The sequence below is a fragment of the Hydra vulgaris genome, chromosome 09 (genome assembly GCF_038396675.1).
Source record: "Hydra vulgaris chromosome 09, alternate assembly HydraT2T_AEP".
Classification (NCBI taxonomy): domain Eukaryota; kingdom Metazoa; phylum Cnidaria; class Hydrozoa; order Anthoathecata; family Hydridae; genus Hydra; species Hydra vulgaris.
This window is the reverse complement of record NC_088928.1, coordinates 21,260,542-21,280,512: the sequence shown is the minus strand read 5'-3', so window position 1 is coordinate 21,280,512 and position 19,971 is coordinate 21,260,542. Positions and strand designations below refer to the sequence as shown.

General features: G+C 27.6%; 1 protein-coding gene across 1 annotated transcript; it reads right to left on the bottom strand.

Moving 5' to 3' along the window:
* Positions 1-447: 447 nt before the first annotated feature.
* LOC100203653 (vesicle-fusing ATPase) lies at positions 448-18,946 on the bottom strand. The gene is made up of 5 exons (XM_065805041.1): positions 18,780-18,946; positions 18,356-18,394; positions 14,649-15,475; positions 2,575-2,858; positions 448-2,424 (listed from the first exon to the last, which is right to left on the bottom strand). The coding sequence occupies exons 3-5, from the start codon at positions 15,445-15,447 to the stop codon at positions 1,270-1,272; spliced, it is 2,238 nt and encodes a 745-aa protein (XP_065661113.1). The 5' UTR covers positions 15,448-15,475; positions 18,356-18,394; positions 18,780-18,946; the 3' UTR covers positions 448-1,269.
* Positions 18,947-19,971: the final 1,025 nt, after the last annotated feature.

Sequence of the window (19,971 nt, the reverse complement as noted above, 5' to 3'; positions counted from 1 at the left end):
TGGGTATGTTACTTTTTTAAGATTTTAATGTCTGAAAATGTTTAAATGATAGATAGCCTTTATTTTTTATCTTTTTAAAGTCTTACAATTAACGAATAACTTCTGCTCTTAAGCTGTCCCACCCACTTGCAAAATATAAAAATTTTGCTAGTCTACAGTTTTGTTACTTTGGTTGTCAAAATTATTAGAATTTTTTATTTTGTTTTTTCGCTTTCTTGTATAAATGAAATTTTAAGAAATTTATAAAAAACAGCATTAACTATAATTAGTTTATCCGCAACTAGCATTTGTTTCTTAAGTGTCCTTATATACCCTACCCACAATTTTGAAATTGATGGTAATCCCGGTATATTGTTTAGACTCGCATCCCTATTTTTTATATTTTTAAAACATAAAATCGTTAATTGGTTACCACGCATATAAAGATAACAAAAAAGATGCATAAAGGAAAAAAAAATCCACTAATAATGGGTTTTAAACTTTAACATAAAAATGTAACTTTGAATTAAAGTGTTCGCTTGTGTATTTAAATGATATCAATATTAAAGTAACTCAAAAACTTAATTTAAGAAATCAATATAAAAAAAGTTACAATATTAAAAACTCAATAACTCCAATATTTATAACTTTATTTAAATTATTCAAACAATAAATAACTTTCATATAAAAACCAAAATTATGAAAAACTAAGAATTATAATTATTTTAAAAATTATGCAGTAAGTTAAGTCATTAACTAATAGATAGATATCAATTAATCTCAATATAAAGGAGATAAAGAGAAGTTTTAAATACTCCCTTACACAAAAAACTATTCAATATGTTTTAGTAAAATACCATACTAAAAATACTTTAGAATTCCTAAAAATATTATTTAACACATTCTGAGATGCCAAATAAACGGGGGAGAAAGATATGAGAGGAAGAGCAAGTCTTATGAAAAATGGGACTACGTTCAAATAAATTGAAAACAACAACAAAACAAAAAACAATATATACATTGATTGATCCCAAAACGATTTTAGAAAATGAAGGGAAAAAACTACCAAGTTAATAAACAGGGATTGATAAAAAAAACAAAAAACGTAATGAGTGGGAGAAAAATTCAAAATTATTAAACGGAGACGGTTATTTTGCACCTCAGAAAACTTCTATAAAAGCCAATAAAGCTCTCAGTAACTTAAAAAAATTTTTTTTTTCGCAAAAATACCCCTACTGTATTAACCCATTTGTTACACTCAATTTTTCATCTCTTGACTGAATAGATACCTTAATAGATATTACCACATTGTTGGTTTAGTAAACAAATAAACTTTACAACTTTTGAATCGTCAGATTGCTTCGCCATCTCAGCTAAACTGATTAATTTTTTTAAACTAACAACAAAATTTCCTTGTTCCATTTCACTTTCAATTTCTCGTAGCTCATCATTATTAAAAACATTGAGTTCCCTAAGTATGTTTGTCATATATACAACATCCTTTATTGCTGGAACATAGATAGTGGCATTAAAGCAGTCAAATACTTGCAAACTTCGAAGAACATCTGAACTATTGCAAGTTGCTATAATCAATAGTTTGTGACCTTTTGGTGCCTTTTTTTTTAAAAGCACAATTAACGTTTGTAGCACTACATTGGAAAACCTCGGACCGATTGGAACATATTCTAACAAACGTTCAATGTCATCAACTATAATGCAACTTAATTCAGACTTGTATGCATCATCGAAGATTTTTTTAATGGCTTGACACTTGGAACTTTCAGAATAACCAATCATATTTTCAGGTGAAACAACTTTTACAAAAGGAAACTTTGACAATTTATATGCCAAGTGAGCTGCAAGTGCAGTTTTACCACTACCTGCAGGACCCTGCAATAATAAACTGACCGGTGAAACCAAAATACCTGATTGAGCTTGTTTAATTAGTAACTCACCATCTTCAATAATACTGGAAATTGGATTACCATATACAAAAATACCAATGTCAAGGTAATGATCAGCATCGTCAGTTCCACTACCAAACGCTGGTTTAATGTCGTTTGCTGCAACATCAAAATCTGTTTTGGTAACCAATAAACTCTCTACTGCATTTTTGTGAATTTCCACTTTTCCTTGACCTTGACTCACAAATTTATTCATAGCATTAGTAGTTGCAGCACGCACCAAACCCTCTATTTCTGCACCACTGTAGTTCTTTATTTGCACAGATATTTGCTTAAGATCAACGTCTGAGTGAAGCTTTTTATGCTCTTGAAGTTTTGATGTGTGAATGTTGAGAATTTGCAATCTACCTTCTTCATTTGGAAGATTTATTTCCATCTGGACTTCTAACCTTCCAGGTCTTAGCAACGCCTCATCAATAAGATCTTTTCGGTTTGTCATTCCAATAATTAAAATATTGTTTAACTGTTCTACACCATCTATCTAAATAAAAAAAAATAAAAATTATGAAAAAGAAATAAAAATTAGAAAAATAGCAGTATGTACAAGTATTTTATAAAACAACTATTTATAAATTAAATTTTTATTTTTCTATATGATTTTCCTAATAAAACATTTTAATAATCATATAACCTTTGATAATAGCTGATTAACAACAGTATCAGCTACTCCAGTACTGCCTGTAGCAGTTCCTCGTTGTTTACAAATTGCATCTATTTCATCAAAAATGATCATATGGAGTGGACTATTAACTCCATATTTTTTTTGATCAGCTTCGGCATCTTCAAACAGCACTCTTATATTTTTTTCAGACTCACCAACAAATTTATTTAAAATTTCAGGACCATTAACAATTTTTGGTTCGGAAGCATTTAGCATTTTCCCAATTTGACGAGCCATTAATGTTTTTCCAGTACCTTTATAAAATAATATACTAATAATAAACTAATATGCATCATTATAAGAAATAACTAAATATGATTAATTATTTTTAAAACATTTTTCAAAGAACTTGTATCAACTTATTTGTAAAACAACCTCTTTTAATACAAAACAATCTAACAACTGTCTCCATTTTAAATATACCTTCATCTCCCCCTCAAACTCATTTTGAACAAATAAAACCTACCAAGGTGAATACTCAAATGAGTTTAAAGTAGAAAGTAAGTAGTAGTTTCAGGTACCCAATTTGGATCTAGGGAAGCAGTATTTGGATATTTCTTGAAAATAACTGTCATTATACTGTAAACAATTGCTTTGGTGATATTTTTAAATGCATAAAAATATAATTTACATTATTATTCTAAGTTCACAATCAAATAATAATATTACATCATTATTTAATGGTTTTAGCACAAAGTTATTCTTACTATTTCAAAATTACTTTAAAATTTTTTTATTTATTGTTATATAATATATAATTAGTAGTTGAATATAAATTCTTTTTATATCCATATTTTTATACTTATTTTATATATCAATTTCATATTCAAAACTAATTTTGAGTCTTGATTTAACTATTATATTATTAAATAGGTAATAACAAATTTTAAATCAATAATAAGCATTAATTGCATTAATAAGCAATTGCAATAATAAGCATTAAATGATGGCAGGCTTATATCACAACATGTTTTATATTTTATCACAACATGTTTTATATTTTATTGCTTATATCACAACATGTTTTAGATTTTGCTAATTTGTATATATGTTATAGGTCTTATTAAAACTTTAAAAATCTGAAAGTTAGAACCTCCAGTAGCATTTTACAATTTAAAATATAGGTATCAATCATTACTTTTAAAGGAAAATATTAATTGCGTTTTTTGTCATTTCAAAACACAGCCTTTTATTTAAAGCTTATTAAAATGCTGAATCAGCTTAAAGAAGATTGCTAACTTACTAATGACAAAATTTTGACAAAAAACTTAATTTAAATAGTAAAAAGTTAAATTTTGAAGTTTTTTGAAGGTCAATAATAAATTTATATCTTAATTCATTTTTTTGTACACCGGGGTGAGCACAAAGTTGGAGGGGGGAGCAATGGGACTTTCTTTTTAAACCTCTCTTTCAATTTTTTTAAAAATACTTTAACTCCTCTCCTTCAAAATTTTTTTTTGTTGTTCATATTTTTAAACATACCATTTAACTTTGAATACATTTAAAAAAATAACATAAATTTTTTCTATTTGGTTCAAAGTTGTTCGTCTTTGGTCTTGCCTTAAGGCCAAAAATTGAGGCCTTGGCCTTAAAATTTTTGACCTTAGCCTTAATTGGTTTGGCCTTGGCCTTAAAAAAAAATACATTTTCTTATTAATTTGGTTGAATTCTACCCATAACCTTGGTCTGTTTTTACAAAATGTGGTTTTATTGTCACAACGCTTGCTACTTACAGTTTTGTTAATAATTGGCCTTTACATAAGGCAAAATTTTTAGTCTTTAGTCTTGAAAACTTTTGTGCAAGCCTTGGCCTTGAAACTCTTAATCTTGGCCTTGACCTTAAAACTCTTAGCCTTGTCCTTGTCCTTGTAACTTTTAGCCTCGATCATGGCCTTGGCCTTGTAATGTGTGGCAAAATTTTTAGTCTTTGGTCTTGAAAATGTTTGTGCAAGCCTTGACTTTAAAACTCTTAGCCTTGTCCTTGACCCTTGCTACTTTTGGCCGTGTTAACAACTCTAATTTGGTTCAAATGTTTTTGCCAACTCTGTTTCAAAAAGGGCCATTTGTTGTAGATCATTGGTACATAAAACATGATTTGATGAGATCCAACATGTATCTTTATGTGTGGGCAAGAAAAATTTGAATTTATGTGGGTAACTATGACCATGTGAAAATATTAAAAACTTAACTATTTAAATATATAATGAAAATTTTAGTATTTAAAAGTATTTAAAATTTTACTATTTGAAAAAATTAAAACTTAACTACTTGCAAATATTAAAAATTTTACTATTTCTAAATATTAAAAATTTTACTACTTTTAAATATTAAAAATATTACTATTTGAATAATTTCTGATTTAGTGTAAAATAATATAAGTATTTGGCTACAACAATTTTTTTATATTTTCATGTAATTAAATAGATTACAGCATTTCTAAAATTGATATTTAATTTTTAAAATATTGATATATATAAAACGCCTTGTTTTTTTTTAACTACACATTTCTTTTGCACATATGTGTGTCATATAGTAACATGAACTCCTATTACACATATCTGAAAGGTAATAAACCTAATTTAATTATATAGTAATCAAATAACATTTATTAACAAAGAGTAAATATACCGTCATAGGGGGCTAGTTGGACCCAAATTTGATGCATGTTTGTCGTTTGTGGTTCTCTCTTTATATCAATGTAAAAAAAACTTGTTGTTGCTAACTCATGGACTATGATTAGTTATGATTAAATTAGTTATGATTATTATAGAGAAAAAAATATTTAGGAGGACTTCGTTTCCCCTCTTTTGGGGACTTGGGTTATTTTACTACACTATGGGTTTAATTAGCCTTTGTTGTGGGGCTACTTGAACCTATAGTGTAAAAGCCCTGTAGTGTAGTGCAGCCATGACCCTTTTGAGGTTTACAGAAAATCTCTCGAATAGTTGATGATGTCTTCTAATAAAGGCTTTTACCCATTCAATACCTGGGAGATTTTCATTGAAACATTGAACATCACTCCCTAATCAATCTAGATAGGATTTCACAATAATTCAAAGATCAAATGAGGTCAGTGGGTAGCTAAAAGTTGAAACTTTATTCAAGTGATCACAAAATGACTGTTTTTCTTCAGGTGTGAAGACAACTGAATGCCCTGCATGTTGTATTGTGATAGTAAAGTGTCGTCTTTGAAGAGCTCTCTTAATGCTGGAACTGTTGATTCTAAACTGTTCTTCAGCAAATTGTTGACTCATAGCTTCAAGTTCAATATTAATACAGGCTTGCTCTAAGTTTTGATCGGTATAGTCTTTGTAATCTCTAGATTCCAACTTTCTTTTATATCTGCAAACCATTCTGGTAGAACCAGTTATGATAGCACGAAGTATATGCATATAGGTGTATAACAATAGCTTTAACCAACCATTAACATTATTTAGGTAGGGTAGGGTGGGGTAATATGGATTGTTGGGGTATTATGGATATACTCAATAAGTATGCATGGAGTAAGTTATCTATACATAATGCTAAAACTTGAAAATTACGAACAGTTTATACACATAATTAGCTTCTTTTTTTAGCATTAACAATGTTTATATTTGATTTAGATGAATAGTTAAAATGTAAAACATTTTGTTTTGAAAAAAATAAAAAAAACATTACGTTTCAAAACTTTTGTCTGCAGACTTCAGTAATATTACTTGTCCAAGAATAATGATGTAAATTTATTAGTTGGACCATCATGTAACAACATGTAAAATTTAATTTATAAGTTCTCTAACCCATATTGATAAATAAACAAAAATCTAAAATGGGGTAAAATGGATATCCAGGTAAAATGATAGTGGGGTAAAATGAATATATATAAAATATATAAAATCCTATTAACATTATAGAATTTTGTTACAAAATCATAAGCTGCATGGCATTTATTTATATACTTAAGCTCGCTTTTGCTTTTAAATATAGTATTATACATTTTTCAGTAACATAAAATAGTTTTATCTAATGTTACTGAACTATTTACATTAAGATCATAGTTCAAATTTGTTTTCTTTGTATGGATAGAGTAAAACTTTAACTCCCATTTAAATATTTCATATTTTATTTTTGTATTCCTCATTTTATTTTATTACCACATTTTACTTTATAATTAAATTTTATATTTTACATAACTAAATTTAATTTTATAATATTTTAGATAAAATAATAAGACTGAAATAAACTATCATGCCTGAAATAAAATATCAGTGCAAGACTAATGGTACATACAATCACAGCAAATTAATGACTATCATAAAGCTTGTTAAGGAAGAGGAGTCATACAAGTAAAACTGCTAGTCATAACCAATATAGTTTGACCTTTTAAATTCATGAAAAGCAATAAGTGTGATATATGTATCAAATATATTATGAGTATCCGTATTACCCCACCAGTGGGATAATATGGATATATGAAAGGTGTTGTTAAAAAAGGATTAGTAAGTTAGTTATTGAAAATATATTTATGTTCTACTCATTGTGATTTTATTGAATACACCCTGAATGTAAAGAAAAATAACAAAAGTTTTATGGTGGTAATTAACTAAAAAAAAAAATTATATTAAAAAAAAAAAATGTATAAAATTCTATTTATATTACCCCACCCCACCCTATACATTTTATAACTTAACAAATATTAAAAACATGGTTAAAATAGATATATCAACTCCTTTGAAATATATTATTACACTTTGGGGTTTATTGTTAATGGAAAGCAAATTTAATCATTTTCAAACATAAGCTGCCACAATGACATTTGGGTTTAAGTAGCCCCAATTTTGAACTTCAAACATAAATACAATTTTTTTATCAAAATAATAAAAATAAAAGACAATTATAATAGCTACATTTTGTAGCAACTTCTTTTAAGAAATGTTGTCAAACAATTTTTATCTTTTTTGGTTATGTCTGGATAGACGAAAGCTTTACACTAAATTTTTACCATTATTGTAGTTTCCTTTAAAAAAATATATTTTTGATTACTTCTTGCAAAAAAATTTTACCCTTTTATTTTATTTTTATGTTACTCGATTTGAGTAAGTGTACAATTAACTTATTTACTTTCATACCAAATAAATCTATAAAAAATAAACAAACATTTATTTTTTTGAGTTCAAGTAACCCCGGGTAGCTCAAGTATTATGACGGTAATAATAGTAACAAAAAATTAATATTTTCAGCATTATCAAATCTAAACAAAAGCAAAAAAATTATTGTGAGGAAATAAAAGGCTATATCTATAAAACAAAAACCCATTAATTCATTTGGATTAAACCCCTATAACAATGTTATGTATTGAGACATTATACATTACAGTTTGGTCACAAATGTTTGTTATTTTTATGTAATCGACATGTAACATTTTTACATAACTAGATAACGTAACAATGTATCTTGTGAAAATACATGGTACTTTATAAACAAATAAATAAAACAAATAATTTTTTGATTCAAACATAATATTTATACACTATATATAAAGAAGTTGTTTCAAAGTAAGAATAGATAAGAATTTTAAATATATTAACTAAGATTAACCAAATATATTTAAAGACCAAAAGAAATTAAAACAATTTTGAAGAACCAAACTTAAACCATTTTATGAAAACTTGAATGTTCTTTAGGGTGGAGTGAATTTTAGTTTTTTTTACAATTCGTTTAGCCTGGGTGTGCAAAAGTTGTCTATTCATTTCAGAAATACTCTGGAAAAATATCAATGCTCTAGGAAATTATCTTGAGGTTCCTCAAGACCTTTAAAATTTTAATGAGTCCCTAATATTATGTAAAAAAAAATTTTTCAAAAGTATGTCATGTTGGGTCTCAAAAGAAGCAAAATTTTATAAAAATTTCCAAAAATAACAATTATTTAAAAAAAAATAAATTGTTATTTTATAGTTTATTGCAGAAAAAATGACCTTTTAAACTAGAGGAGGCTGAATAAGTGCGAATTTCATAACTGCGAATCTGCATAAGTGCGAAGCAGTTGCAAAGACTGGCATAAGTGCGAACTGGCACAAGCGCGAACTGGCATAAGTGCGCCGAAAGAATTTGCAAACATTGGCATAAGTGCGAACTGGCATATGTGCGAATCAATTGCAAAAACTGGCATAAGTGCAAACTGGCATAAGTGCAAACTGGCACAAGCGCGAACTGGCATAAGTGCGCCGAAAGAATTTGCAAACATTGGCATAAGTGCGAACTGGCATAAGTGCGAATCAATTGCAAAAACTGGCATAAGTGCGAACTGGCACAAGCGCGAACTGGCATAAGTGCGCCGAAAGAATTTGCAAACAATGGCATAAGTGCGAACTGGCATAAGTGCGAACTTGCCAATTCGCCACTTATGCCAATTTGCACTTATGCCAATGTTTGCAAATTCTTTCGGCGCACTTATGCTAATTCGCGCTTGTGCTAGTTCGCACTTATGCCAGTTTTTACAATTGGTTCGCACTTATACCAGTTCGCACTTATGCCAGTTCGCACTTATGCCAGTTCGCACTTTTGCCAATGTTTGCAAATTCTTTCGGCGCACTTATGCCAGTTCGCGCTTGTGCCAGTTCGCACTTATGCCAGTTTTTGCAATTGTTTCGCACTTATGGCAGTTCGCACTTATGCCAGTTCGCACTTATGCCAATGTTTGCAAATTCTTTTGGCGCACTTATGCCAGTTCGCGCTTGTGCTAGTTCGCACTTATGCCAGTTTTTGCAAGTGATTCGCACTTATGCCAGTTCGCGCTTGTGCCAGTTCGCATTTATGCCAGTTCGCACTTATGCCAGTCGCACTTATGCTGATTCGCAGTTATGAAATTCGCACTTATTCAGTCGCCCCTTAAACTAAAAATGAAAAAAGTTTATTTTTTTTAATTATAATTTCAAAAAAATCTTAAATAATAATTTTTTTATAAAATAATTGTTATTTTTGAAATTTTTATAAAATTTTGCTTTTTTTGAGACCCAACATGACATACTTTTGAAAAAATTTTTTTTACATAATATTAGGGACCCATTAAAATTTTAAAGGTCTTGAGGAACCTCAAGATAATTTCCTAGAGCATTGATATTTTTCCAGAGTATTTCTGAAATGAATAGACAACTTTTGCACACCCAGGCTAAACGAATTGTAAAAAAAACTAAAATTCACTCCACCCTAATGTTCCTGTTAAATTAAAGTAAAATAATTGAAGATAATATATAAACATATTTGCTTGAAGATTAATAAAAACTTGAAAAGCATAAAATATTTCTTATTTTTTTACAAAGTAATCGATTGAGACAAAATTATTGTATCAGTAACAAGCACTGCTCACAGTTAGTATAACTATAAGTAACTTACATAAACACAATTTAGATGGTACATTTTTTTAATTTTTGAATTTCTAATACACCCTTCTGAATTTCTAATACATAAAGAGTAATTCAAATTATACTAAACTCCTCTAGCACTACATCTTTCAATCTAGCACAATCTGGTAAACAAAAATTAGCATGCATAACTCATTAGCTTCGGTAACAATGTTTGATTAAAAACTTAAGAGGAAATGTAATTTAACCAATTAAGATGTAATGTAAAAAATGTTATAAGGATAATATAACTAAAAAAACTATCTGTCAAAAGTATCTATTTATTTTTCATGATAAAATATTTAATTGAGACGAAACATTTGTACATCCAATATAAAAAAAAACATGATTAATTGCAATATGACAATGATAAATATTTTTTGTGCAACCCCGTTACCTATTGTAATAAATTTGAGATGTAATGTAACTGTAAAATGTTATAAAGGAAACCTTAACAAGCTTTTTGTACTTAGAAAAATAATATTTGTCATTTACAAAAAAAATTGGTGTTAATAAAGAAACTTATTATTTTTAATTTTTGCTCTTTATTGCCTTCAAACAGTCTATGTAAAAAAACGTAAAAAATTTAAACAAAATAAACTTATTATCACTAATTCATAGTATTGTTATACTAGGAAAAATGTTGTTATAAGGAACAAAACTTAAAAATACCACATTCTTCACCCATCTTCCTTTCTCCTTCTACTTTGGCCTTAACAAAAATCTTTCTCGCCATTTGTCAAGTTAAAAATTATTATTATTTTTTTGATCTTGGGGGATTTAAAAAAAGTGCCAGATTACTTATCTTTTTCGCTTTGCTTGATCATGAGCCAACTCCAGGTTAAAAATTAGAATTAAGGTATAAATTTATTATTGACCTCAAAAAAACTTAAAAATTAACTTTTTACTGCTTAAAAGTAAGATACTAATGTTGGCATAAAGGCTGTACTTAAAAAAAAAAAAAGTGATGGTTGATATACCTGTTGTAAAAAGACCACAGAAAAGTTATCAAGTTAACCTCACTATTTTGACCGCAAAAAAGATCGTTAAATATATACTTTTATCATTCCAAACATATGTTGTCCTGCTTTTTTTATAGAGACTTTCAGTTGAAGTTATTTTTATTTCAGATTTCTTTTTAACACTTATTTTAGCAGGTTGACATGAAATAGAAATTGCTGAAAATGAATTAAAAACTGCATCTTTTTTTTATTTCTTTACCATTTTTCTAAAAATTTAAAACTCACAGAAAATAAGAGGATCCTAATCTTCTGAGTGACAAAAAATACTTAGATAAAATTTGAAACCTAATTATAATTTATGATTAGATTCAAAAAAAAAATTTTTAATGATCTTCATGATTTTTTGAAAAATATATTTCAATGAAAATTAGCGCTATAAAAATTTCTACTTTTTCTTGTCATAAATCTGTTTAGAATACAAAAAATAAAAAATAATCTCCTCTAATACGCAAAACATAGATAAATCTCTGATTTTAACAAATTCAGACAAATGAAATGCCACTAACAGTATTTTAAATTTTATAATTTGTAACAAAAATAAAAATTGTATTTTTTTAAAAATATAATCTTGAAAAATCTTCTTAAAATATTGTTAACTGTATTTAACAACCATATCTTTTAACTTTTCAGTTTGATGGATGTTTTTCTCAAACAAAACAAACCTTTTCAGTGTCTTGTTTAAGTTTTTATGCACTGCTTCAGATGATAGTTCTGATGTAACACCAAGCAGAATCTTCTGCCTATTAGGATACTCTTTGAGATGGAATCTGATTATGTGAAACTTCCATCCTAGTAAAATCTTCATTTTTATAATATTGCACCTGTATTAGTAAGTGACCAAGGCCAGGACTGGATTTTTTTTATTCGAAACTCGTGTTATCTTTTATATATGTATGCATGTACAGTGTCCGACAAAAAAAAGCTTAGATAGACATGCAAGAGAACTCAACTAAATTTTTACAACTGATATAGAAAAAAATAAACAAAAAATTTTTATTTGGTGCATTGATTCTTAGATAGAGAAAAAATGAGAAAAAAATGATGAAAATTTGAGAATAAAATATTGAAATAACGAAATTGACCGAACTAATACTTTGTGGTGAAGCCACAGCTTTTGATCACTCCCTTGCACCGACGAGGCATACTCTCAACAAGTGATTGTAAGAGTTCCCCAGAAATGTTCTTCCATTGATTTTGAAGAATTTGAAACAACTCTTCTTCATTTTTTGGAGCTCTTGTCTTGATTCCATGATCCAATATACTCCAGAGATTCTCGATTGCGTTCAGATCAGGACTTTGAGCTGGCCAAGAAAGAACCACTAATTTTTTGTTCTTCAAATAATTTTTCACATTGTTTGCCGTATGTTTTAGGTCATTATCTTGCTGAAAGACCCAACTTTTATCTTTAAAGAGCTCATTTGCACTAGGTATCAGTTGATGAATTAAGATTTGTTTATACATTTTACTGTCCATAATACCAGGAATTTTATACAAACGACCAACACCAGATGAAGTAAAACATCCCCTTACTTTCACTTTTTTATCGCGCTTTACTGTTGGCTGTGTTACTAATGGATCGTAACGTTCATTATGTAACTGCCAAACACGCGACCGTCCACTGAAGCGCAAACAAAATGGTGACTCATCACTCCACAAAACATTTTTCCATTGTTCGATTGTCCAATTCTGATATTGCTTTGCCCATTAAAGTCTTTTTTTCCAATTACTTTCAGAAATAAATGGTTTTTTAATGCTCCAGTAAGATTTAAATTTCTAAATAGAATGGATCCTTCGAAGAAACGTCTGTTCGTTAACATCCAGTTTAAAATTTCTCTTTATTTCAGCTGCTGTTATCTTTCTATTCTATCGAACCTCTCTTATAATTAATCTGTCCTCTCTGGCAGTTGTTTTACGCCTTCTTCCGCTCCCTTCTTTGCGTTTAAAACTTCCCGTCAAATAATACTTGAACAAAAATCTTTAAATTGTAGTGCACCATCGATTCAATTTATTTGACAGTTTGGCCCTTTTCAAACTCAGTGAGTTGTTTTCTTATCTTTTTTTGAGTTGTCTGGCGCATTGTTAGACTTGGGTGCATTGATAGAAAAAGCGACAATTGAAGCAAGAAAAATAATTTAGGATTACGTTTTTGTTCAAAATAAACATTTTTTTTCACAACTCGCCAAAAATTTGTCGGAATTCGACATGTCAAGCTCTAATTGACAAATAATAAAATGATGTAAACATGTGGTTGTAGTTTGCCCAAAGATATTTCTAGAATATTAAAGATACACTATTGAAATGAATAATCACTTTTTTGTGCAGTTGTTATACTAAACTGTGATGGTTTTTCATCTTTTTTACAAGAACATCTCTATTGAGAACAAATGTCTTTTTATCATTGCAAAAAGTTAATGTGAAAAGGTCTTGTCTGATGGTAAGCTCCGTTATTCTCAGTTTACTAATTCTTGTATTTTATCTCATATGTTAGATTCTAAGGTTTTAACTTTTGGAAAATCTTTAACAGTGAAATTAATTATATATGTCATTAAAGTAAGTCTAACATTACAACCCTAATTCATGGTTCTGATCTCATTACTTCTCCCCAGAACAAACCAGAGTTGTTTGCAAAGAACTTTTACTTTAATTTGAATTTTGGTTTTAATAGCGCTACCAGCCCTACTATTCCTGTAATTCCAGTTAAACAGATTAACCCATTGCTAGACATCCAAAACACTGCCTTTTCTGATGCTAAAGTCAAACCTCAACTTGAATTTTTTACGGCTTGTATTTCAGACAACATTTTCTGCAAAATTACAAAAGTATTTTTTAGAACTCTCTTTAATCCTGGTTAAACCATTATTACATGCTAAATTAGTGGTTACAATATTTAAAAAGAAAACACTTTGACCTCTTTCACTATTCTATGATTAGTATTCTCTCTAGTATTAGTTTCTTTATATTAAAGTTTTAAGATTAAACCATGTAATTAAAAAAACAACTTGATAATAGGGTACCAATATCAGACTCATCAACTTTCCTCAAGTACCCAGACTCAAGGACCTGGTATAATAGAGCTCCAACACATGCTTCTACTGGTAAATCCAGGAAAAAGTGAAAAAATATGAAGAAAGAGAATATAAAATAAAGTAGTTTAAACAGAACTTATATCATGTATAAACTATATTTTTATATCTAATTTAATGTGACATTGGTGTTGTGTTAAAGTGTTTATGTTGCAAGCAAGAAGTACAGAGTTCAAACTCCAATACCTTTCTAATAGTACCACACTAGACATGTTTCTCAGTGCAATCTTGTTGTTTAACTATATTCTTGTTTTAGAGTCATAGGGTCAAATAAGAGTTATAACAGTTGTAAAAATAAACAAAATGCTGCATATCAGTTAGTAAATGATAGTGGCTAATATTTGAAAGGGGCTAATTTTGATAAAACCAAACAAGGGCTGCATAAATATTGTTAATTTTTCTAAATCTCTTATCATAAATTCTAAATACTTTAGATTTTAATCAATTTAATTCAACATTTTAATAATTAATCAAATTAAAGTTAATTTAACTAATTAAATCTCTTTCCAATCATAAACATTAGCAATAACAAAAAATCAACAAAGAAAACAAGAAAATACCTGGCGGTCCATATAAAAGAATTCCTTTCACATGCTGCAAACCAAGCTGTTCAACTAATTCTGGAGGGTAAACTCTAGATACAAATGCTCTTCTAAATATAACTGAAAATTCCTTATCTAAGCCACCAACACCCATTTTTGAAAAGTCCCAGTCTGGATTTAATATTGATGTAGTTGTCATAGTTACTGCACCACGATACTTACCTATAAGATTTATATCTGAATCATCTGCCTTATCAAAGAAGACTAACGAATTCATCTTAAGCAAACCAAATGTAGAGGCACTATTTTCAATACATTCTATTTTATCAACAACCAATTGTAATAATGGCATTTTATCTGTTAACTTGAATATCAGTTTTTGACCTTTAGTAAAGGGAAGGTCACAAAAACATTCGTTGAATTTTTTCGCCATTAAATCAGTGTTAAAAGAGTCCATTATTTTGCTTTTTTTATAAAGAAAATCTACTTTAAGATTGATTTTACTAATAACGGCATGTTTTGTACACACACAAATGGAAACATCAGCTTTACACTGGATAGTAATTTGAGTCCATTCTCTTTGAATATAACTTAGTCCAATTTGTTCACGACTAATTTTATCATGGGAACATACTTTATATGTAAACTTTGTACCATTATTAAAAGAAATTATAGTAAAAAGTTCATCTCCAAATTTTGATTTAAGATTTTTTAAAAGATCTCCATTTATAACTAGACAATTAGTGAGTGACAATTCATCACTTGGCGATTTAGTTACTGTTAAAATTATCCTTTCTTTTTCAGTAAAAACTTCCATGGCTAGGAGTTGTTACTGTAGTGTATTACTAAATTAAAAAAACATAACTCAGCGACAATAAAGAAATGGAAACAATCAATCAAAATATTTTACATAAAAAAATAATGTTTGCAGTATAATAAATGTTACTATTTCTGAAGAGGGATAATGCAAATAGTATAAAAGTAATTCAAAGCAAAGACCATGTAAAAAAAAAAGTAACATTGAAACAACAAAAAACAACCAATATATATACATATAAATCAGGGCCTATTCTAGGAAAAAAATTTGGGCAGCAGTACCCCTCCCAATTTTCAGCTAAAATTTTCTGTTCCAGAAAAATTTAGCAGAAAATTGGCGTTTTTTAGCACAAAAACAATATTTGTCATAAAAAATGTTAAAAAAAAAGAAAAGGGACCTCAAATTTTAATTTGGGCGGCACCCAAATCGACGCCCAAATACGATAAATGCTGTCGAAAACAGTCTGGAATAGCCCCTGTATATATGCATATATATAAATATATATATATTTATATATATATATATATATATATATATATACACATGTATATATATATATATATATATATATATATATATATATACACACGTACACACATATTTTTTTTATTTAATATTATCAAATTACTATATAACATAATATTATTATAATAACAATAATAAACTAGTTATGAATAAAATAATAACAATTAAAACTGTTATAGCAGTTAGAGCTTCCTTCTATTACTACTGTAGTAGTAATGGAAGTAGTTTTAGTGAGCAAAGATATAATTATAAAAATAGAATAAGAATAGGATATAAGAAAAATAATTATTTGTAATAAATAGTTGTAGAAATATATTTAGTATATATAGATAGTAATGATTGTTTATGAGTAGCTGTCAAGATAATTTTGTTTCATTTTATCTAAAAAGGAAGATCTTGAACTTGAATTTTCTGTTTCAATGAAGTGGGAGAAACTGTTACATATATTGGAGGATTGATGTTTTTCAAAGTTTATGTCTTATTGCTAACTAAGTTGAACAAATATATTCTTGTGTGAAGAGGATCTAAGGAGGTAAAATGTTTGCTAATGACTTGTGAGAAAAAATGCAAGGGAAGCATTTGGGTACAATTCTAAAAATACAATTCAATTGTTTGATGTCATATAGTTTTAAAATCTGTGATAATTTATACAACAAACAAAAATTGTCAAAGTGGTTAATCTAAAAGTGGATTTATGGCTTTATTTACTATTATGGTTTTATTCTGAAGTAATAAAAAAATTTTTAAGGATTGATTTTTAGTTTGTCTCTAGATCTGGAATGTATAACTTAAATGAGAACCAAAAATGGTTTATAATGCTCTTTAAATGTTTGTCACAGTTTCTAATTCGACAAAGTACCTTATTCTAACCAACATCAAGAGATTGATTCAATTTTTTCAGTAAATAGGAGTGATGAGATTTAAAGGAAAGATTTTCATTTAATATAATTTTGAGATACTTTACTGATTTTGTGGGAGTTAATACTTCTCTATTGTTGTAAAAACTTAATTTCTTGGTATTTTTTGATTTATGATTTTAAAAACTATTTGGATTTTTTTTAACATTAGGTGAGTTTTTATAAACTCTTATCTAGTTAAGAATTGATATTTTGAACTTTGTAAACAAAATCTTCAATTATAAGTAAATAAGTGTCATTAGAAAAATGGTGAGTAGTCACATTATTTAGGTATGTGTTTAACTCATTAATATATACTAAAAAAATGCAGAAACCTAAGAAATGATCTTTTGGAGAATTCTAAATTAAAAAGCCGGGTTGAGAAGAGATTTTTGTTTATACTTACAAATTTGAGTTAGTGGTTCACAGGAACTCCACAAATTTCATAATATACTAATTAGTTAAAAAGGATAGCATGGTTTATTGTGTCAAAGACTTTTTTTAAGTCAATAAACACACCACAACCAAATTTATTTTCATCTAGTGCTTTTAAATAACTTCTTTAACATTAATAAGAGCAAAGGAAGTTAAATATTCATGTCTGAGTCCATATTGTAATTTATAAATAAAATTAAAAATATCTAAAAATTTGTATAGCCTTATGTGCATCATATTCTCAAATGTTTTGCCTATATTATTGATATAACATGGACTTATTTCATTATTGTCTAATATTATTAGATAATAATGAAATAGGTCCATATCTAAAAAGTCAAGTTTCAAGCTATCTTTGAGAATTAAGATAACATTACCTATATTGAAAAAGTCTGGAAAGACTCCTTTTATAAATATATATACATTTCTATGAGAAATTTAAAAAAAGTAGTGCAAAAATTTGGATATAAGCAGTAACAGACACTTTCTAGGAATTACCAGATTACAAATTTTTGACAGGTATTTCTTGAAACTATTTTAATATACTTTTGCAATGTGCTTTTTTAAAGATAAAATTAGTTTATTTTTTAGCTTTTAAAAGTTGGAAAATAAATTTTATAAATAATAATTTTATAAAATTATAATAAAGATTTTGTACCAAATATAAAAGGAAAATTAAATATAATCTGAGAAAAAAAAGTTCTACATTTTTTTAAAAATATTTAAGTCAAACATGTTGCAAAAATTTGTGTTAAGCTTTAATTTAAAAAAAAATCCAGATCTTATATCTAAAATAAAAGTTACGTTTAATACCAAACATATTACGTTTAATCACAAGTATATCACAAATACAATCACAAATATATCACAAATATAATCAAATATATCTCAAATAGAATTACAAATAAGAATCACAAATATATCACACATATAATCACAAATAAGAAACATAAAACGTTAAAAAAAAAGCTAAGAATGTTCACCAATTAAATCGTAATTTTATGCAACAACTACCCCTTAAAAAATAAAATTAAAAAAAAAAAATTAAAAACCTTTTTTTAATATTTCGATGAAAACGACGTCTTCTAGAACTAAATATAACAAAATAATTTTTGGAGTTTTAAAAAAATAATTGACTATTTTTATAAAATATACTATTTGTGCTTTATTATTTTATAAAATAATTTTTTATATGATATTATTTATACATTTGTTTTATTGAAATGCATTTAAAATAACATAAAACGTTGTACTTTAAGTTTAATTTTAAATAGTTATAAAAATTTATAAAAGTGTTGTTTTTTCTTAAATCGTTTTTATTTTCCAAAGAAATGAGAGTATAAATGCGATTGTTGGGCCAGTTATAACCTTTTACAAGAAAAGGGGATTAAAATCAAGTGTAATATGTCAGAATATAACAATAGCTTAAATAACGCTCTCTCTTAAACAAGCGAAAGCACTTTTCACTGCACTCACCGGCTGTATCGATGGTTTTGCTGCCGAAAGTGATTGAAATCGGTTAAAAACCATTTTTGCTTAACTGTTTGTTATTAGTTTAATAGTAACACTTATTTCTCGTGAGAATTCTAATAAACCGACCCTAATAGAAACTAGTAGGGTCGGTGAAAATTCACGGCAAAGTTGCTGAAATCACGAATTAATTTCACATTTATTATGATAATAATCATAATATATGATAATAATAATAATAATCATAATTATGATAATAATCATAATCAAAATCATGCCACAAATTGCATGGCGTAATAAGTTGATAATTATAATTTAAAATTGTCAAGTTATGACGTCACGCAATTTGTGTCATAGATCTTATATGATACGAGCATAGATTAAATGCATGATTGATTTATTAAGAAATTGCGTTGTTGACTTTTAACAAGTAAATTGATGCACTTAATATCGGAAAAATCCGAGCGACTTAATGAGTTATTGAAGAAATATCACGGAATTCATGAAGGCACGGTATTTGGCGAAAATCGCGTGATTCGCGGCTTTTGCTAAAAAACGGGGAATTCACGGCACCCGCGACTATTGAATTCCTATTGAAGTAATAATATGACGAGTACACGGGAAAAAGTCACATTTAAATAAAAAGTAATACAAAGTTTTATGAAACGATGTATTAATCATTTATAAAAGTTTTCATTTAAAACAATGAAGTCTGAATGTTAGGAAAAAAAGACGTTTCTTAATAAGTTTACGTTTTTAATAAAATTTTTGAAATTTACAAAAAAAAATTTTTATACTTATCTTTATACAAAGACTTATAAATAATCATTATATACTTTCTTAAAACATTTTAAATGAGACTTTGCTGTTTTTTTCCCTGTGCTCTTCCCAATGTTACACAAGTAATAAGCGTGTCAGATTGTTAGACCTACAAAAATCTCAACTTACTAAGTTGTTCTAAAAAAATAATATCTACTAAAAAGTGGAACTAATTTTCAGATAACCTACTGAGGCCTAAGTTGTTTTCAACAAATTACAGTCTTTTTTATTTTCAACCGATTGTTGACATTTTTGTTTTTGACCGATTTATTTTTCGACCTAATTTATAGATTTTCATTTTCAACCAATTTGAGATAAATTAATTTTCAACCGATAATCTGGTATGTTTATAACGTTGTTTTTTTTAAAGTCCAAAAAA